We start from the raw sequence: 21,986 nt of genomic DNA on the forward strand, positions 1-21,986 counted from the left end.
AATTGGTTAAAGAGTTCCGCTTTCTCCTCTGGCGCAACCACCAGATTGCCCAGCATACTTTGCAGGGGCCCCACATTACCCGGTGCCTTCTTCATCCTCCCTATATATTTGAAAAAGGACTTTTTATTACCCTTGATCTTGGACGCTAGTCCTAGCTCTATGTCCGCCTTAGCTTTCCCAAATGTATAGATCAGGAATCCTTTCAGCAGCCAATTTTGAAAATAGTGGCAAGTTCTTTAAAAGGTTCACCTCTTTCTGCTGCACAATCCCCCACCCAAACTGAAGTCATTCACCCGATTGTTCCCAACCACAATCAACTGCACTGAGAAGGACTTGTTTGTTGTAAATAAAGCCCACGCAATTAGAGGAGTATACCTGGAGGTGAGTGTGCAAGGCCCACATGCCAACTTACAGGGGGCACCAGAATGGAGCTTTGGCTGGCAATTCTGTGATGAAGCAGCAGCAGCTGGGTGTAGCTATCCTCTTGGCTTACTGCCAGCTATAGCACTCAGCAACAATAGTAAAGGTAGTGGCAAATGCAACAGGAAAGTATGAATGCCTACTAGGCTTGGGAATACTGGCCCAGGATGCAAACCTTACTACTTACACTCCTCTGAACCATTATAATGAGGACTCCCAGCTCTTCAGATATTATAAAAAGCATACCCCCACCATCTGCAGGTACATTTTTGATACTTATGTTTGGTTACACAAATTGCATGCTTTGCCAGACCATTTGGAGGAAGGGTAGGGAGGGTCAAGTGCGATATGAAATATGTCCAATTTTACCTATTCTTTTTCCTCCGCAAGATTGCTGTGTTTGTTAAATGGGAGGGCTTGATTTCTTTTAGACCAGTAGCACTAACATCATTAGTATAGATGCATATTTTACTGTGGCCTCGATAATTGACATGATTAATAAATTCCTTACCATGGACTCTACATCTAAACCCCCTAGCTTTGCTTTACCAAGGTGAAGCTGGACAATGTTGAACAAGGTTCATACTGGACAAGGTAGATGTAACTACCCACTACATGAATGGAATGTTATTAAAGATCGTAAGTGTGAGTGTGGAGAAATCCCAACTATAGCATGCATCACAGAGGAATGTCCTATTTATCATTTTAATGGTTGTACTGAAGACCCGAACCAGCCTACTGAAAATCCTTTGCAATGGTTATCAAATCTAAAACTGTCACTCTAGCCTTATCCCTCAATGTCACTGTTTATAGCTTGTTCTGTCATTCAGTTGCTGTATTCCATATGAATAAATAAGCACAAGCAAGGAAAGGCAGGAAGCAGAATAAAAAGGGCTGTAGGAACAGCAAAGGAATGCTGAATGCACAGCCTATGGGAAAGGGGAGAGGCTGCCAACTCTCCACTAGTATAAAAGGAATTACCTCACTGCAAGGTTCATGAAATTTGAGGCTTTAAACTTCTCCCTGATCCAGGATTGAATATTGCCCATTTTGCAATATTCCTTTTTTCTGTTTTTTTAAAAATGGCAGCTGTCTGGAAGCAGATCAGAATTTTGGCATGCTAGAGTCTTGAGTTCCTTGTACTGTACACATGGTGCATGAGAGTGACTCAAGTAAATTCAAGTTGCTGACAAAGTCAGGAGCCCTAATGGAGGATACTAAATTTGAGTGTTTACAAACTGATTCTTTGACCTCTTGCACTTAGTAAAGATCCCAAAAGTAGGATTACTGGTCTGGTATCCTGGCCAAACAACTCAAGTAATTGCTTTCTGCCTATTTCAATTTTCCTCCAAATTTCAATTGGATACAGCAAGCTTTTTCACTTCCTGCCCTGAAACTACTGTGGGTTGTGTTCCCAAGCAGAATGGGCTATTGTATTTTTATTCCTAGGTTAAATACAACTCACTAGAGAGTGAAGTGATGCCTATAGATCCTGTATAGCTAACAGACAGACGCTGGGGCTCTGTGGAAATGGAATATACACCATAAATATAGGATACTATTGCCTAAGGAATTTTGTTGTTTGAAAGATAATGAATAATAAAGTCTCTATTATAGTCTGAGACAATTTATGGCTAAGTATGGTCTCAAATTGTGAAAATCATTATATGCATGTCAGGTAAGGAGGGTGCAAAGTCCAGGCATAACTCTGAATGTTATCTAAGACTTATCTTGAAAAAGTATTTTATGTTCTCTAGCGATCTCTCTCTCAAAAGTGACATTAGTAACAAGCTCAGAATTTTTGTGGGAATAGAGTCATACTTTTGCTGGAGATTACAAGCCATTGACCCCAGGGCCCTCAGAGAACAAGGCTTATGAGCTCAGAACGCTCAATTTTCATGGTCAGAAATTTTAAATAAATAAATAAAGTCTCTCATTGCCACAACTGGGAAAGGAGAGCTGATTAACTGTGGCTTCTTCCAGTGCTCAACCTGGTTAAACAGCTGGCTCCAGAGTCCAATTTGCTTTACTACAATACCACACCAGGGTAGGCTGCATGTCTGCAAAGCAGAAGCCTGAATAAATGTACCCTTCTAGGTTTTAAAGCATCATACCATTTAAGGTACTGTCCCTTCATGTAGGCCAACCTGAAGTATACAATTCTGCCAAGTATTAGCTACCCAAGGCTAGACAGGATGACACCTGTAAGTTCAAACCAGAAGATCAGTGAAATAAATCTAGAACAGTGGCATGTAACCTTCCGGCCCCACAGGTCAGATGAGTGATGCTGGATCAGTCCATGAGCGGATCAGTTCAGGGTGGGACCATGAGTCTGATCCAGGACGGGGTCAGCCTGTGGGTTCAACCCAGTTTGCCAACCCAGGCCTGCATGCTGGATCCAGCTATAGAGCAACCTTGCACACTGGCCCAGGCCTGTGCACCAGCAACCTAGGGTGCAGGGCTCCCCACACATCTAGAAATTTGGCAGTGAGGGAATGGTGGCAGCATCAGTTGTTGTGGCTTTGACTATCACCACTCCCCCACTGCCAAATTTTCAGGCCCATGGGAAGCTCCATGAGGTGGATGACATGGGCCGGGCTGGCCTGTAGGCTGGAGGTTGAATGCCAGTGATCTAGAATTTCAAGTTCCTGGTCTTACTGTTGCAGATGTTTAAGTTTTTTTCAGTTTGAGAACCTTGCAAATGTGTTTTCCCCTTGTAGCAACTTTTCAGCAATCAGTAAAGGACTTATTTCAGTTAGAAGACCTCAGTAGTCTGAAATCAAAAAGCATGCCAGAGCACTATACTCCAGCTCAACATCCTTGCCACATTCCATATTAGGCAATTATATTATGCCAATGCTAAATATACCCATTAGTTTCAACTGCACACAATACTACCTTCTAATTACTGCCCCAAATGAACTGTGCTCTGCTATACATTCTACTCTGTTTTTAAAGGGATTTCACTTGTGTGAAAGTGATGTGTTTTTATGCTGAGTTTCTGGTTGTAGCTGTGTTGATCTAAGGACATAGGCAGGCAAGGTTCTTAAGTCAAGAACCTTGCCTGCCTATGTCTTCTTATGCATATCTATATAAACACGTGCGTGTAATCCTCTTGTTCTGGAATAATCCAATAATCAATTTAAAACATCATACCAAATGTAGCAGAACACCCATAGAGCTCACTACCTGCCAAAGGCAAGCTTCCTTGCTGATACGCTCAGAGACGCTTGAAAAACTTTTCCTAATGAGGTTCAGCTTTCTGTCTTTGTTTTTGTGCTAAAGTATCTTCAAAGAAGAGCTGCAAACTTTTGGAGGTTTATAGTAGGGGTTTATTTTTTGCTATAACAAAACCTTTCTGAGTCAAATTTATAAGAACATTTGCCTGCAGGTGGAGGCCAGGCTTCAAAACTTTTAAACTCCTTGCTGATGTAGAAGAGCACATTTCAGCGGAGATGGCCATGTCTATAATATTATGGGTCACTGAACACAAGAGAAATACTTCAGCAACCTTAACCAGAGGCATCACTAACATCCTTTCTACAGAAAACCAAGCAAGATCAGGAGTACGTGATATCAAGAATATTTCCTTCAGCCAATCATTACTCTTCTTACCTTATGAGCAGGGATCCAGGTTTTCTGTTTCCCAAGGAGAAAAAGAGAAAAACGCAGATTTCCCCCTTTACCCAAAGAAAGTACGGATTTCTAATTTTAACAGAGAAACCCAAGGGTTTTGCACTTTTACAAAGAGCTCAATGCAGGCTGGCAGAGCTCCAGCCAGAAGGGGGTTGTTGGGGAGCGGGAGGAGGGCAGTCAGGTAGGGAGTGCCATGTGCATGTATGCGCACATGGCCACCAAGCAGCCTAGAGAACAGCTTCCCCAGGTAAGTATGGGGGGTGAGGGGAGGATTGAGGCCCCCACAGGGAGAGAGGGAGTGGGTTGGGCAGGGCAGCGACTGGGGCTGCTGCCCAGGGCCAGAATGTGCAGCTGCAGGGCCCCAGTGGGGAGCAACACAGGGCCGCAGGTGGTTTGTCCTGGGGTAGGGGGAAGCAGCCAGCTCCCTGCCATTGTGCGCACTCCTCGGAGGCAGGGGGAACCATGTCCCCCAGTTCTGTGCACAGGGTAGGAGCAGGTGCAGGCTACCCGCTGTGGGCTTGGGGTCCCCGCAGCCCCGCGGATGCTTCCTGGCACTGCAGAGTAGAGCAGGGCCACGTGGGGAAGCTGCTTTCCACTGCAAGCTCTGCACTGCTCTAGCAAGGTGCTCCCTGTCCATGTGGCAGCAGCACAGAGTTGTGTCTCTTGCTGCTGCCATGAGGGCAGGGGGCACCTCATTAAGCGGAGCTCACAGCAGCAAGCCACTTTCCTGCGTGGCCCCCTTTACCCTGCAGTGCCGAGTTGCCCCTGCTGAGCTATGGAGGCCCCAGGGGAGGGCAGTAAGGTGGGGAGCCTGCACCCATGCACACAGCTGGGGTGGCACAGGTCCCACCTGCCCCCCCAGGAGTGTCCACAGCAGTGGTGAACCACTCCCCCCACCCCCCACAAGCCCACAGCAGGCAGGCAGCAGGGAGGGGGACTTGGGTTCAGACAGGGCTTGGGCGCCGCTGCAGGTGGGCAGGGGGATGGGGGCCCCCTCTGGCAGGACTGGGAGGGGGTAGGCGGCTGTGGGGGGGAGGTGAGGAGCACCAACAGGGCCAGGGAGCTGCGTCAGGGGGAGTGAGGGGCACCAGCAGGCCTGGGGGGCGTTGTAGGGGGGAGTCAGGGGCACCGATAGGACCAGGAGGCTGTGGGTTGGGAGGGAGGGCATCAGTATGGCTAGGGAACTGTGGCTTGGGTGTGAGAGCCCTGGACCTGCGCTCTGTGAACTAAGGAGGCTGAGTGAACTCTGATTTTCCATGAAAAAAAACCCAAAATCAAACACCAAAATGTGCAGGTATTTAGAATTTATGTTATTATAATGATTGGGGCACTTCCAAATTGCTTTAAAATTGTACATATATCAAGAAAACGTAGGGTTCAACTGATACCTATGTATATAGTGGCCTTTCTTTTCAATCACAGATTTGAGGGGGGTTATCAGAGAATTTGTGATTTTTTTATCAGGGAAAACCAGGATTGTTGCTTATGAGTGATATAGTGAAGTGCAAGCCACTAAGAAGAGAACTGATTACACAGTCCTCTATTGTACGTTGCCTTCACAAATTATTTTAAAAGTTTTTTTTCAAATGTGTGCTCACTTTTGCAAGGTTTTTAAAACTGCTGAAAAACATACCTTCCATGTATTTTCCCTGCTTTGCAAAGTAACTTCCTGTATCATATTTCCAAACATCCGGCCCAAAAGAGTCCCAGACATCAACACTCCTACATGTAGCCAACCCTCCTTCCATTGACAGACAGCTCAATATGAACACACTGAGGAGAAATGATTGTATTATGGGTCCAGTGTATATGCCTTCTTCCATGCACACCCAATTAATGTCCTTTAAAAAAAAAAAAAACAACTTTAAGGGTGCAAGATGTTCTCAAGATTTATGCCCCAGGGAAGTAACACTGAGGTTTTTCCTTTGATCAGACTCCATTTTGGAATGGGAAGTTTCCAGGGGGTGCAGTAACTCAGGCAGTGGGCTCTGGTCCAGATTTTTCTCTTGCACATCTGCTTTTTAGTTGTAAAGATGGGCACTGACATCCTTTCCTATCTATTCCCTTGCAACTCACTGAATCAACTGGGCAAGCTAATGAGCAGCAATGCAGTTGGGCACCCATGCCCAAGGACAGCATCTCCATCTTTCTCATTCATCCCCAAGGTAAATACGCAGGGAGGATGTGACGAAGGCTGTAGCTATTCTTTTCAGTTACCTGACTACTGTAGAGACTGCAAGTATTGCACCTTTGATTTATGCAACACAGAAGAGACACAAATCTCTATAATGCTCTGCGCATCAACTAAATACATCTCTTCAGCACAAAAATAAAGTGTCATCCAGCCATATAAAACATGTTCCCTGAATAGTTCCATTAGGACACTGATCTTCTAGGTTCTGACCCAGTTTAAATTGTGGCTGTTGCATAGAAATGGTCAAAACTGATGTTTAACCCCTATGGAAACATTTGCTTTTTCAGTTAAAAAAAAAAAAAAAAAAGAAAGATAGTGGCTGAAAAATTACAGTTCAGAAATGCCAGGGTAAAGCTTCATGGGAACTGTAGGGGTCAGAAACCTCATGCCCACTCTCCTCTAGGGTCAGGCTCCCTGACTGGACTTTCCCATTTTGCACTGTAGTCTTCCCCCTTGTTTAGTGTATCATGGGAGCTCCACAGTCATAAATAAAATCTGGCTGTTCAACCCAGTCCATGAGGCACAATGGGGACATAAAGCACAAGAGTCACAACTTTCAAGAAACACCAGGGCAGCATTTTTACATTGCAAGAGAACCTGAAGAAGAATGCACTGAATTTGAAAGCCTCTCTCACTCTATCCCAAACATACAGTTGGTACAATAAAAGATATTCACAAAAATCCTTGCCTGTTGCATATTTCCTGGACCATCGGGGCTACAGCAATACTCCAACATACCATTTCTAAACTGAAATTATGTTTTCTTTTCAAAGTCATAGTGTTCACCTGCTAGTTTTTCTCAATAAAACATTGCATAGTTTGTGTAAAAACAGAAGATTTTGGCTAAAAATGTCATTCAGCCAAAACCCAATTGTCCATAGAAAAGGAGGCCAGTGAGAGTTTTAGAGCCCTAAAAGACTATTATGGAATAATCATAGTAGCAAACTGGCTTGCTGAAACACACACAGAGATCAGAGCTACACTGACCTTTCCTTTGTTCAGTGCAGTCAAGTTGTTGGCACCAGAAAGCAGGAGCAGATCTACATGTGGGATTATTTAGGTTTCCCTTCAAAAGTACAGGTACACACTCTGGTCGCTTTAATGTGATGCCAAAGGCAGTAATCACTGATAGCATTAAGAGCTGGAACTGATAACAGACAAGTTTGAGTACTACCCTCATGAAAACCACTGAGTTGTCAAAAAACATAAACTGGCTGCATTCAGAAAGTTCATCTTTTGCATATACTCTAGTTTGGAAGAAGCATAAATTAATTTCTGACTCAGTCCATTATTCAGTTGGGTCTTCTTAATCTTTGTGGCAGTCATCTCAGCTTGACCAGAGTATATTCCCTCTCTCACACTGAATGCTACTCCATACCGTGACCAATACATCCTGACTCCATACCATGACCAATACATTCTGGAGTGGGCAGTTACATCAAGATCAGAAAATGGGAGCAAAGGTACAAACCATTTAATAGGTATCACTGAAAAGATGGGGGCCACAGAAGAAGCGTTCATGTCACGGCCCCTGTCAGATTCCAACAAACCTGCAAATCCTGCTAAATACCTTATCATTAATGATCTTGGCTGTATATAATGCAAACCTCTAATCCACAATGGGTTGATCTCACTGTAACCATGCTGTGTCACAACCACAGACCTTTTCAGGGCAAGCACTGACAGTCTTCTCTGTAAACAGTAGGGGACTCACAGGAGTCAAATGGGACTTTCTCCTTTCATAGATTTCATAGACATTAGGGCTGGAAGGGATTTCGGAAGATCATCGAGTCCAGCCCCCCGCCCGAAGGGCAGGAAGTCAGCTGGGGTCATAGGATCCCAGCAAGATAAGCATCCAGTTGACTCTTGAAGGTGTTCAAGGTAGGTGCTTGAACCACCTCCGCTGGCAGACTGTTCCAGACCTTGGGGGCTCGGACAGTAAAGAAATTCTTCCTTATGTCCAGCCTGAAACGGTCTTGCAGGAGTTTGTGACCGTTCGACCTCGTCATCCCTTGGGGTTCTCTGGTGAACAAATGTTCCCCCAGATCCTGGTGGTCACCCCTGATAAACTTATAGGTGGCCATCAGATCACCCCTGAGCCTGCGCTTTTCCAGGCTAAAGAGTCCCATGGCTCTCAGCCTGTCATCGTAAGATCTGTTTTCCTGACCTCTGATCATGTGTGTGGCTCTTCTCTGGACTCTCTCAAGCTTCTCCATATCCTTTTTGAACTGTGGAGCCCAAAACTGGATGCAGTACTCCAGCTGCGGCTTCACCAAGGCCGAATACAAGGGGAGAATGACGTCCGGGGATTTGCTTGAGAAGCATCTATGATTGCAAGCTAGCATTTTGGTCGCTTTACTAGCCGCAGCATCGTATTGCAGGCTCATGTTCGTCTTGTGGTGAATGATGACCCCCAAATCTCTTTCTCTGTAGTGCTAGCCAGTGTAGCACTGCTAAGCCTATAAGGATGCTGCAGGTTTTTCCTCCCAAGGTGGAGAACTTTGCATTTTTCAATGTTAAATACCATCAGGTTCTTGTTCACCCAATTGTTGACCTGTCCAGGTCAGCCTGGATCACCCTCCTGTCTTCTGGCATGGATACTTTGCCCCAAAGTTTGGTGTCATCAGCAAACTTGCCCAGTCCACTTCTGACTCCAATGTCCACATCACTAGTGAAGATGTTGAACAATATGGCAGTTATGACAAATCTAGAAAACTGAATAATTATAAATATCTCACTAAAGCTTATTGAAAATTCTGTCAGTACCACAGTCAGTTATTTTTAATGATTAGAAAAATTGGCCCTGAAAAAGTGGAGGAGAAAATCTTACACTTACCTGAACATGATCTGTCCAGTTCTCCTGAGTCATGCTTTTCTGAAAAGACAAAAATAAATCTAGGAGATTTGTTTCACACCAAGCTGAAATTTAACACACAAACCTAAAACTTGGCATCATCTGTGATTTAGGAATGCAATCTGGTATGCACTGAAAATCACTGGTTCTCATATATCACCATGCAGAGTGCATTAGAGAAAAGCATAGCTTAGATTAATTAATTCAGACAAATGCTGAACTATAGCACACAAGACAAAACCTTAACCTACATTTGCAGCATGAATGCTACACAAAAGCCTATCCAGAGGACACTAAAGCTCCCTAGAGATTTTATGAAATAAAGAAAATCCAGCAAGACTCAGATTAGAGTGGGTACTAGCTTTTGTAAAGTCAAATAGTGTAAAACTAGAGGAAGCACTCAGGTTCACAGCATTCCTCCTTTTCATATTGTGCTTAGCACTCACAGTATATAAGAATCACACAAGATGACTTAATGCCTTTTCAGGCCATTGAATAATGCAAAAAACATTGATACCAGTACTATAGAATCATAGAAAATTAGAGTTGGGAGGGACCTCAGGGTCCAACCCCCTGCTCACAGCAGGACCATCCCCAACTAGATCATCCCAGCCAGGCTTTGTCTAGGTGGATATTAAAAAACTCTTAAAAACCTACTGTGGAGAGAAAGCTTTGAAAAAAATGGCTTATAAAGGGAAACTGTGTTTAAAGTAATGGGGAAAATTTAAAATACTGAATGGGTCAGTATTTTAAAGTATTCAGTTAACTACCTGACTGAATAGGTACTTGACCTTGTTGTAGTATCTATGCTGGCTGAGGCAAATGGCAGATCAACTTGGCTTTCTACAGAACCCACACCTATTAATGGAAGAGCACTTCCTGCAGGGCACCTCCAACTAACAATGAAGTTTGTGCGAGTTGAGGGCATGCAACACTGCACAAGGATGCCAGTCCTATATAAGGTCCTTTAAGTCCCTATAATTAGCATAACTGCATAATAAAACATACAAGCAATGATCAGTTTATAACAACTCCATCTTAGTGCTAACAGCAGCAATTTTTGAGCAGAAACAATCCCTGTCAGTATTACTATATGTTTGTTTTTCCATACATTTCTAGCACTGCTACTACATTGTTCAAATGCAAAATAAATAAGCAAACCTGCACCATAAAGCCTACCTCAACAAACCTCTTGTAGAAGAGATATTTCAGTGATCCTAGGTGCTGCTGATTGATGACGTTAGGACAAAGAGCTGAAACAGGAAGAAAAGGCCTTAAAGTCCACACTATATCTGCACATCCTCCTAGACAAAGAGTAATTTTTCCAACTATTCAGTTGGTCTAATAAAAAATATCACATTTACCCAAATAACCTTGTCTGCTTATTACCTAAACAGCGTTTTTCCCCTCCTATGAAAATCAACTTCAAGCTCATGACGTACCCTAGGAAAGATGCCGGCTACACTTGGCACTTTAGGACCAGGAACATTCTGAGCGTACTTATGCTATAAAAATTGCTATTCGCATTTTAAAATGTAAGTATCAAGATTAAACCATAGCTCCAGGGATCCAAGGCTATATCACTCCTGAATGAGTGCATCCCCATGGTGTTTGCCTTATCTTTCTGAATATCTGCATGCAGACAAACCCTTAAATTACTAAGGGCCCAAGTAACTTCGGAAAATGGGATATAGGCTCCTAAACCACAGAAGTGATTTTCAATATTTTACATAGAATTTAAACTCAGAGCAACAGTTTGGCCATAGTTTAGCCACTGAAATATTTAATTCTTAAAAGATGCTCTATTAGGCATGGGTGACTAAGTTTTTGCTGAGTTAGCAGAAGAAGACAGACAACTATAAGATGGTAGACAAAAGCAACACTGAGGAATGACAGAAGAAACCAAAAAATTGCATGTACATTGGGCAATTATGTGAAAGCATAGAATGGCGATGTGTCACAAAAGTGGATTATTAACGTGCTGGACAAAATGAAAGAATACCCATTGTTACTGAAATTTATAGGAAGCATCACAGAAAAGTACATGCAATAGCAGGGAAAATGAAGGTAAAATGTAAAACAAGTTAACAAACAGTGTGCTATGAGATCTTCTAGGGTCATGTTCGCTCTTTGTCATATTGCTGTTGATATCCCTATTTCAGTTTCCTGCCACGCTGAGATACACTAGCGGATTCTATTTCATTATTACAGCAGGGAGTCCTATTTCACGTCCGTTGTACATGGACCACCTGAAACTACCGTTCATGATTGGAATGGTTCCTTTACACTCTTCTTAGAACTTACAGGGGGAGGGGCTTATGGAGGGTGTAAATGAGAATCAGTTCCTCATCTTTCCCCTACCCCAGAGAGTGAATTTTGCATATCAGAAAAAAGCAAAGGCCTCTAGCCCAGTCATTTCTCCATGAACTGCAAAAATTTCTTCACTGGCCCTGTTTGGCATTGCAAACAGTGCCCCAAAGTTGGGTTTCTCACACATTTGTGAATATGAAACTCTATTTAGTTAACATCTTGAAACTTAATCATAACTTATGAACAGACTGGAGGCAGGCTAGATCTGCACCTTACAGACTACCGTATTTTTCGGACCATAAGACGCACCGGACCATAAGACGCACCCCTCCTGGAGCCTCAGTCTCCGCGGCAGCGAGTCCCTCCTTCGGACTCCTGCCCCGTCTGTTCCGGCCGGCCAAGCGGCGGATGTCCCGCTCGGGCTCCGCCGCCTCCGCGGGCAAGCTCCGCCCCGTCTCCCCGGGACACACACCTTCGGACCATAAGACGCACCCTCGTTTCCCCCCCACTTTTGGGGGGGAAAAAGTGCGTCTTATGGTCCAAAAAATACGGTAACTAAATCAGAGATACATAATCTTTTGTAAGTAACAGCTTATTTCATCAGACACTAATGAACAGGCTGTCTTTGACCTGAGCTTCAGAAAGGATGCAGGTTTTCAAAGAAAAGAGGGGAAAGTGGCAAGGATACTGGATGTCCAGAACCATTTCTCCTCCCCTAGCCTCGAGAAACAGAGTGGTGTTTGGACTACACCATCTTTTATAGTCTCATGAGGGAAGTTTGGGAGCAAAAGCCAGCGGGTCACTGTTGGGCAGAAGTTAATGATCTTGTGTCAAGAGACTCGCATCCCTTCAATGAATATGAGTTCATTGAGCCTATGCTCATAGATAATGCTGTACTGTAAGGCATTGCAACTTGACAGTAGGGTAGAAAAGTGCTGCAAGAAAACTACTAGAAAAGCACTGGGAAGATTTCCAACCTGAGAAGAGGAGAGTTCAAAAGGAAAAGGGTATCCTTTAACACTGCCTTGATGTACCTGAATGCTATTTGTGGACCCCCAAATTAAAGTCACTTTGTCTCCCTCATCTTCATGAAGATTTGACATTTTCTGCACAGTGCAAACTTATACTCATTGACCTCTCTCCAAAATAACATATTTTAAAGATGCTTAATCCTAAAACCCTGTGGGATACCACTGAAGTCTCCTGGGGGCTGTCACCCCTGAGATGTGCTGAACTCACACATTCCATGCTCAGAAGCTAGTAGTGAGTTACCTGAGCAAGCGCACAGATTTCTAAGCAGCTCGCTTCTGCCCTCTACTGTTTGAATACCTGAGAAATAATCATACAAAAAACTAGAACTCTTGGTTCCAAAATGATACCTTTTATTAGACCAACTGGAAAATGCGAAGAAAATTGTCCTTTTCTGCAAGCTTTCCTCCTAGACAAAGAGTAATTTTTCCAACTATTCAGTTGGTCTAATAAAAAAAAAAAAATCACATTTACCCAAATAACCTTGTCTGCTTATGACCTAGACAGCACTTTTTCCCTCCTCTTATATGAAAATAATGAAAAATAATACTTTTTTACATTGCACAGGCAGCTCTGGGTTTAAAGGTTGGTAAAAGATTTCATATAGGAATACAGGAAAGTGGGTGGCAAAACACAAGAAAAAAAAGCTCTATTTCAACTGAAGCACTATTTGACAGGTTAAGGTAAAGGATCATATTTACAGCATTCAATAGAGAAGTATTTTAGTTCATTTATCATGCAGCTCTGAGGCAGCATCTACACAGCTCTTTCAGCTGGTAGTGCAAGCAATTTCCATCACTTCTGCTCTTTATCTGTAATGGACATGGACATTCATTTTCATTGACCCTAGTGAGGGACTCTTTACATCATAATGTGTCACTCAGATCCAACTTATAAAATGAGCTTTACTTTTTGAGTGCACCTAAGCTTTCACCTAGTTGTTGGGTGTGGGGTTTTTTGTGTCCAAATTATATCTTTTGTCACTGAACTCCTCCTGATACCTGGTTAATTTGGGGAGAGATAGTGGGATGTAGCTTTATAACTGCATCAACCATATACTCTACTCCTCCATCCCCACACACCCCATTGCATAGAAAATTTCCCTGTACATTCTGTTAATTCAGTCTCTATGGTAAGACGTATTTATCCCATAATAATAAACAGGCTCCTCATACCAAAACACACTGACCCGCCACTTTATGTGGGATGATAAGCTTATGAAAATGAATAGCTTCCCCATATTGTTATTTCACAACCAGATGCCACTTCTGCCCATCTTCTTCCTCCAACTCCAATATAACTAATTAAATGGAAGTTGCATTCACTTAAGTGGGGCATTTTAGGAGCACGGAACAAAATCACCAGTTCTTCGTGCTCTGTAATGTGTGTCAAGCAGCAAATAGGAACAGATCAGAAGAGGACAACACACTATTAAATACATAGCACTACTGGGTAGGTATTTATCCGCTGACCCCTGGCTCTGATATACTGAATCAATTCTGTTCTCTGGTGAGCCTCAGGACTGGCAACATTATGTGGTGTTTTCCACGTTAAGGAGTGGTCAGCTCTTAAATCCTGCTAAAGAGTCCACAGGATTCTTTGTGCAGGAAAAAGCATGAGCTTCTAGCTAATGAGGTGTGAGGGCAAATCTGGACTAGCCAAGAACTGAGTCAACAAATGGGTCTGCTATACCTAACAGACTGTTTCTCCTTCCACTGCTTCTTACTGAAAACAACCTCTCCTTATGTTGCCAGCCCTAGCTACTTTCTTGCAGTGGGAATAAGCAATGGAAAGGAGGCATGAAAAGGAAAAGGTGGACTACAGAAGAGGGAATGTGGCGTGGAGCAGAAGCCGAGTCCAAGAGGATGAAGCCAGGTGGCTAGGATGGGGATTCATCCCCCTGTGACTGGATTATTGGTAGAGTCCTAACTAAAAGGAGACCTGGTCAGAAAAGAGAGCATTCAAATACAATTTTCAAAAATTCAGCCAAGCCAACCCCTTCTCACTTTTCACAATGCGAAGAATTAAAATTTAAAAAGGTCACCTATAGTCATAACCAGCAAAAAAGAGACTGAGGATTACCAGGAACATGGAGAGAAGTCAGAGAGGAAAGGGAAAGGGGAACTCATGTTACCTCAACTGCCACTATCACAGCTGTAACACTCAGGGACACTAGTGTCACTGCTCTGAAGAGCACTGGACTGAATAGCTGGTGGGCTTTCATTCAGCCCCTTCAAAGCTATTTCCAAGGGGACTGGAGCAGATCTTGTAGTCTGATACGTGATGATGTCCTGGCTTGAGTTCCTTGAGAGGCTGGACAAAAATAAATATTGCCAATTCCTCCTAGGGACTACATATTCTCAAACACAGCACTCTGTTGTGAGTGATTCTCTCCACAAACACTGGAGGAGCACATCTGGGTGGGGTCAACAACTCTAGAGTTGTCCAATTAGTTTCTAGTGGCCCCATTCAATCCCAGCAACAGAATCCTGTCAAGTAGGACAAAGTAGCTTGAACTGGCCAAAAGGACCAGAACATCCAAGGGATTATCTGATTCAACACGTCTCTAGGAGATCTTCCAGGACCAAGTCTGGAATGGAGCCTCAGGTGGAAATGAATACTGGTTTCCACTAGACTGAATTGCTGGTTAAATTATGGGCAAATGCCTTTTCTGATGCAAGTGCTGTCACTTTGCAGAGTGCAGATTACATCTCACATTTGTACCAAATGCAAGTGCATCCTTAAGAGCAGCCAACACCTGGCAGTACGTGACTTGACAAGCAGCATAAGTACTCTGCAGCACTAGCCAGTGTGAGTAGACACAATTCCACAGGCATGCTGTGATTTACACAAAGCAAGCTGCTGAAAAGTTCAAACTAATCCATAGACACACTGCGCTAACAGAAAAACATGACCTGGCAGGCAAGTCTGAGAGAGCAACACCCTGCTTGAGCTATTTAAAAAAAAAATCCTGCACTAACAATAATGAGAGTTTCAGATGAAGCAAAAGAATGAATCTTTTTCAGGCTGCAGGACCTGCGTGCGGCGGGGAGGAGAAGTGAAATGCAAACTTACATCATCCACCCCTGCCACTGTTGGGGACAGGATACTAGGCTAGGTGGATCATTGATCTGATCATTATGGCACTTCTTGGGCATGTCCAGATGAACACAGCCATGTGGTATGTGGTGTTGCAAACATGTCTGCAGCACCACATACTGCACACTAAGGTGTTATCTGTACTGCAAGGGCGTGCTGCCCATGCGTGCACTGCTCTGGTTTTTTTTTCCTGGATATCCAGGGGTTAGCAAACCTGTGGGAAAAAAACGGTGTACTCACAGGCAGCATGCATTGCTGAGAAGTGGAGCTGGGCTTCCCAGAAATGTGCTGCAGCTGGCAGAAGCACCACGGCTGCAACCCCAGAAAGTCCCCAGGACTCCAGGTAAGGCTGCAGGGAACAGCCTAGTGCTGGACCCAGCCTCCCGTACTGCCTCTGGGGAAACATGCCATGCACCAAAGCATGTGTAGCACAGGCATTCCCTGGGAACAAGTAGCTGCGGCACAAGGTGCACTGCTGCTACTTGTCCCCAGGGAACCAAATGTCTGCACTCATCTGGACGCAGCCCTTATGTTCTTATGAACTTTAGGTTCACCAGTACAGGGGGCCCGACATGGATTGCAAAGAGCACCCCATTCTTCCCCATGGTATTCTATTAGAAACAGCTAAAATCCTCCAAACCAGTGGTTTATTTCAAAGTCATTCACTACGTTGGTTCCTCCTCATGCCCCTGTCTACATTATCCTCCTGATTTCTTCTTGTAGACTTGAAGGTAGACATGCTGTGATGACTAATACAATGGGTGCAGTTATACAGACAGAAAAGAAGTAGGTTAATAAATAGCCTGGAGAAGAGCAAGGTACCAACAAGAAATATTTATAGTCATCATTATTTGTAGCTATACTGTACAGTGTACTATAACTTCAACTTATGGTTACAAAACCTTTAGTAATCCAAGTGGTACAAACACACCACCATCTGGGTAATTTTTCTTACAGCCATTACATGCAGCATCTAAGATTCTCACCAAAAAAAAAAATCTCTGTGCCTGAGTTTGCTGGGCTTGCCCCTGAGAACACTTTATGTATGAACAACTTCAACATTCACCCTTCCTCCTCAGTTTTGTCTGTTTGTGGGTCTATCACAGGTTTAAAATGTAATTCTTTCAAGTCCCTTTATAAATTATAGGAAGCATAATGGATGACCAAGCCTATGAGGCAGAAATTCTTGAGGTTTAACCCTGAATGCACCATTGACCTGCTTCGTTATTTTAAACAATTCCCTTAACCTCTCTGTATCTCAGTTTGCAAACCAATACAATGGGCTTTGTTATACTTACAGACCCCAGAGGAGGCTGAGAGGATTAACTCCCTAAAGTTCAAGTAGCACTATAAAGTTGGAAAGATGAATATGAGATACAGTACCACTGCTAGGTATCATGAGAGTTACAACTAAGGTTACAGATACCTTTCATTCCAAGAAAATAAGATATGCAATAATTTGTGTTGATGAAACAATGGGGTCTGTGAACTGAATGGATTGTGTGCGACTTTGGGGACTGAGGCAGACCCCTCAGCTGGACAGAAAGTAGGTTACTTCTCTCAGAAGTTTGCAAGACCCCTTTAAATTCCTTTCAGCAGCAGCTGCCAACCCTAGTTCTCAGGAAAGATACGAAGGGTTATGTGCCTCCTGCTTCCCATGGGTTATCTCTACCAAGTTGACGGACTCGTAACTCAAAAAGCCAGAATCCTCAGATGAATTACGTGCAGCCTCTTATGTGAGTGGGATGGAGCCATAATTCAAAGCTGACCGTCTCATGTTTATGTAGAGCCATTCTCAAGTCAAGATTTATTTCATATCATGGAAGAAACAACCTATTAGTCACCTCCATCTAGGTTCTTCGACAACACTAAGTGATAATTCCCATAACTTTGAGCTTTGTTTTTAAACAACTTCAATTAAGCTCTGAAAATCCCTTGATAAATTACAGCACAAATTCCTTGCTGGACACGGGGAAAGACAAATTAGCTTCATGTGTTGTTCAGTGGACTAAATGATGTATTTATAACGGGACATACCTGGATCTAAGTTATATTGTTTAAGGAGCCTGAAGACCAGCTTGCTCAACGTTTTGTGGTTAAATTTATCTGGTCTGTAGTCGATCAAACCTTGATACTGCCTGTAGGCAACAAATAAAACAAAAAGTGTCATTATAAGTGGATAAGATACTTGCCCCTCTTAACAGTAAAACCTGACCATCAGTATAATTCCTATACCATTTCCTGATCCATCTGGGAATTCCTAACCAGAGAGGCTACAGTATTTCCAAACTGGACTTCCAAGGCACAATCAGACTGCAGCAAAATCTATGGCAGATTTCAAGGAATGTGCTGCCCTGTATATCAATTTAGTAGCAGATATTTGTGCCTTCATTCTCCTATTCAAAGGCTTTTAGGAGTTTGCCTCAGTAACTTAAAAGTACCTGGTTTTCCACAACCCTGTTGGGGCTTTTTCTGCTTTGTACTATCATTGTACCTACTGCACCTATACGGTAACTTTGATTATACTGCTGTCTCTGTACTTGGCAGGAGCTTGCTGATAAATCGTGATTTAGAAATGACAAACAAGCATGAAGGTTTGACTGGAAAAAGAATGATTTGTCTTGCATTTTTCTTGTTGTTTGCTCTTGCTTTATGGGACTCTCTCACTGCTAGACCCACACAACAAATACTTCCCATCTTTCACAGCAGCAGAATCAGGTTATTAAGGCTTCCTGGAAAGAGCTTTGTTTTCAACAGGTATTGCTGAGAGTGACTGCAATGTCTTTGTTTATAGCTTCTCCAGGGAGAGGAACTGAGCACCACCCCCTAGTATTAACATCAACATGAGTGATACAGTCTCAGCACTTGATGGGATAGCTTTGAGAGGACAAAAACTTCAGTTACCAGAATTTTCCCCTTCTCAAATGATAAACAAACAGACTTCATTCAGCAACTTAATACATGGCCTTCAAATACTATAAGAAAACAAATTTAGAGAGTATACAAAGAGATCATATTATCTTTTCCTAACAGCCACTCAGCACTTGTCTGGAATATCATCTAACATTTTATGTTGTTTGGAAACTAAAGGGGTAACAGGGAAAACAGAATAATATTTTACCTTGAGATGTCTTTAATATTAAAACTGGGTTCACGCCACGCATCCAGGATCTGTAAAAGCTTGCACTGAAGATTGGGATATTCTGCTACATAAGCCTCCACTAAGTTAGTTTTATCTTGAAGCAGCAGTGGAGTGCACATCTATGAAGAAAACCAACATACAGCACAGAAAGTGCATTACAGACCCTGCATTGCTCCCCACAATGAACTGGTACAACTGCAATGGCCAGAGCAGTGCAAAGGCAAGGCCATGGTTCTATGCCAACCAGCCCACATGGGTAGAAAGGGAAAAGTAGTCCCACAGAGGCTGTTGCCTCCAATTTTACTGCCCAGAAGACAGATTGTTAGACATATGGCCCTACACACTGGCTCAGGATGACCCCAGTATGGCCCAACCTCTTCTACAGTGATGTCTTTAAGTGCCCAAAAGAAATGTCTTTAAATCAAACAACATAAGAAAAATGCTTCTATGTTAGCATGTATCTAGGGAGAATTTCTTACATAATTTTTCAACACAAATACCAGCCATATTATTATAAAGCTTCAGCCTGAGAATGTATTAAATCCAGATCATATCTAACTATAACCTGGAGGGTGAATCCCCTTAATTATAATCTTCCTGCATACATTATTCTGGAACAGCTAGAGCAGGGAAGAATTTGGCACTATCTTCATTTAGTTAGCTTTATTATAGCAAAAACCATTTGCCAAACTGAATGAACGCAGCTGGATTTCAGATCCTAGTGGTGGAAAAATTCTTCTGAGTTGTAATATGGTATAAAAAAAATAAGCTAGTCCCTTAACAGCTGTAACATTGTGTAAGCGCCTTACTAGCAATTTATTGCAAATGAGATAAAGGTTTATAATTTGATATATAATTCCCACTTTTGCCGAAGATTCACCTCATGGGGCACATTACACTGGGCAAGCCCTTGGTTCATCTCGTTTACCAATGGATAGATCTGACGGTAGAGAAGTCTACACAGGAAATACTCACCTTCTCCAAGTCTTGATCCTGCTGTAATCTTAGCTTTATGCTCAGAATGACTGCCTAGAAAACACAAAGGTATACAAGACTTCTGAGCTTCTAAGAAAACACACAGTTACGAAGCAAGGAACATGACTGATAAACAGATACGTTTCTGAAGTCAAATACATAAGTTATATACCTACTTTTCATAGAATTCTTTTTCTTACGATCCTTGTAATATGCTGCTTAAATGCACTTGACTGCACAAATGCTATTTAGAGGACCATATAAACACTATTGGTGGCATGACATACCTCAAAAGGAAAAGTTATGAGATCAAGCAAGCTACTAAAAATTTTAGAGAAAAGGCAGTCTCTGGACAAATGTTTGGAAGAGACTCAATTGCAAAAGGAATTTACTTCTAAAAACTGAACAAAAATGATATTGGTAAACTAGCTGGGCACAAATCTTGCTGCCTTTTGCATTTTGCAACCTAGTTATATTTTGTGAAAGCATCACATTTTTAAATCTAAATAAATATCAACACATTCTCTTCTAAACATTAACATTTAGCTCCCCTTGTCCCAGATGTTATATGTTTTATTCATCAAGAATGATGGGATGTATTTGCCCCATTAGGTACTCTAATGAACCTTGCAGCATATGTGAGGACGGTCAGAATCAGGAACTTAATTTGACAAATGAGGAAACTGAGGCACAGAATGGTGCAGGGATGTGCCAAAGGCAGAGGCCTAACAGGACTCTGCTTGGCCTGTGAGAATAGGGAAGTATTCAGTTCGGATTCAGCTGATTTGGAGTGATTTGATTTGGAAATTCAGATCACTGTCTCGAATCAAGTCGGCCAAATTGGCTTTGGAAGATTCAGTGCTGATTTGGAGAGATTCAGTCATTTGGCCATAGACTATAAGGGGGAATCACTGAAGTACCTATAATTTAGTCATCTTTTGTTGGCTTTGGATGAAAACAGTAGAGATGGTAGCCCCTTCTGAGGGCATGAAGCCTGCCAAGTTTCAAGGAAACAGATGCAGGGGTTTCTGGGAACTGCACTCAAACTGCTGAAACCAAAACTTGTGTCGTGTGTGCATTATGGCAGATTTGGATGAAAACAGCAGGGATGGTAACCCCTTCTGAGGGCATGAGACCTGCCAAAGAGACAGGTGCAGGGGTGTCTGAGAAACTGCACCTCAAGGTACTGACAAGCAAAACTTGTGACATGTGATTGTGTGTGTTACGGTATAGTGGGATGAAACCAGTAGGGATGGTAACCTGTAACAGGGGGCCTTCCTGGTGCTCAGGCAGAAACAGCTCACAAAAGGGACAGAAAGGCTATAGACACAGGCTTATGTGCTGTTTCGACATCCCTCCCCCAGACCATTGTGATTGGAAGGGGACTCAGGGAAAAATCAGAGCTGCTGGCCAGCTACAGATGTCAGTCTTCCCCACCACCTCCTTCTACCTCTTCTCAGTTTCTGTTCCGAATCTCTGAATCTTTTTCCGAATCGGTTCAGAGAGGTTTTTTGGTCTCCCAATTCAATTTGGATTTGGTGATTCGCCCTCTGAATCGGGTCGAGTCTTCTCCCAATCGAATCAGTGACCGAAGCTTCGCTTACCCCTAGACTCTGCCCTGGGCAGCAACAGTGTATAGTAGAGCCCTTGTGGCTGGGAAAGCAGCTATTTTCACACTCCCCACTCCTCCCCACAAAGCCAATGCCATGGCTCTCCCCAAATGGCCCCCATCTGTTATGCTACTGGCCAAGGGTCACATAGGCAGTCAATCACAAAACCAGAAATAGAACATGGAGCTTCAGCATGCCTATCATGCTCCCGTTGTAACCATATGTATTCATACTCAACTTCTTTTACCACTTTCTTTAGGGCAGGGGTGGCAAAATATGGCCCATGGGCCAGATCTGGCCTGCAGCTGCCCCTGCAGGGCTCCACAATGGGGCCAAGCCCTGCCCAATCATGTCAGGGCATCCTGCACTGGGCTCTCACCAGCCCAGCACCACACCGCTCTGACTGAGCAGCTTCAGCCACACAGCTCCTGGCCCAGCACACAGTGCTCCAGCTCCTGGCTGCCTTCAACTGGAAGGTGGCCGGGAGCTGAAGACAGAGCCCTGCACACTGAGGTAAGAGCCACCCAGCTGAAGCTGCCTACCCCCACCAGGAGCAGCGTGGCACAGCGTGGCAGGGGCAGAACCAGGAGCAGGAGCCCCTGCTGGAGGCAGAGGGAGCATAGCAGCACCTGGCCAGCTGCAGCCACCTCAGGAACAGCCCCATCGGAAGCTGCTTGGTACAGCACAGCAGAGCCAGGAGCAGAAGCTGTCATTGGA

The 21,986-nt window shown here is 43.5% G+C and overlaps 1 protein-coding gene across 5 annotated transcripts in view; it reads right to left on the reverse strand.

The window, feature by feature from the left end:
* EXD3 (exonuclease 3'-5' domain containing 3) overlaps positions 1-21,986 on the reverse strand; it is a 430,752-nt gene that overhangs the window by 268,188 nt on the left and 140,578 nt on the right. For all 5 annotated transcript variants that reach the window (XM_019540506.1, XM_019540505.1, XM_019540504.1 and 2 more), the window contains exons 7-11: positions 19,660-19,713; positions 18,664-18,803; positions 17,580-17,680; positions 10,284-10,357; positions 9,087-9,125 (exon numbers count right to left, since the gene is read on the reverse strand). In XM_019540506.1, coding sequence (XP_019396051.1) covers positions 9,087-9,125; positions 10,284-10,357; positions 17,580-17,680; positions 18,664-18,803; positions 19,660-19,713 — 408 coding nt within the window. The remainder of the gene's footprint in view (positions 1-9,086; positions 9,126-10,283; positions 10,358-17,579; positions 17,681-18,663; positions 18,804-19,659; positions 19,714-21,986) is intronic.

This window comes from Crocodylus porosus, unplaced genomic scaffold (assembly GCF_001723895.1).
Source record: "Crocodylus porosus isolate Cpor-Errol unplaced genomic scaffold, CroPor_comp1, whole genome shotgun sequence".
NCBI classification, from domain to species: Eukaryota; Metazoa; Chordata; order Crocodylia; family Crocodylidae; genus Crocodylus; species Crocodylus porosus.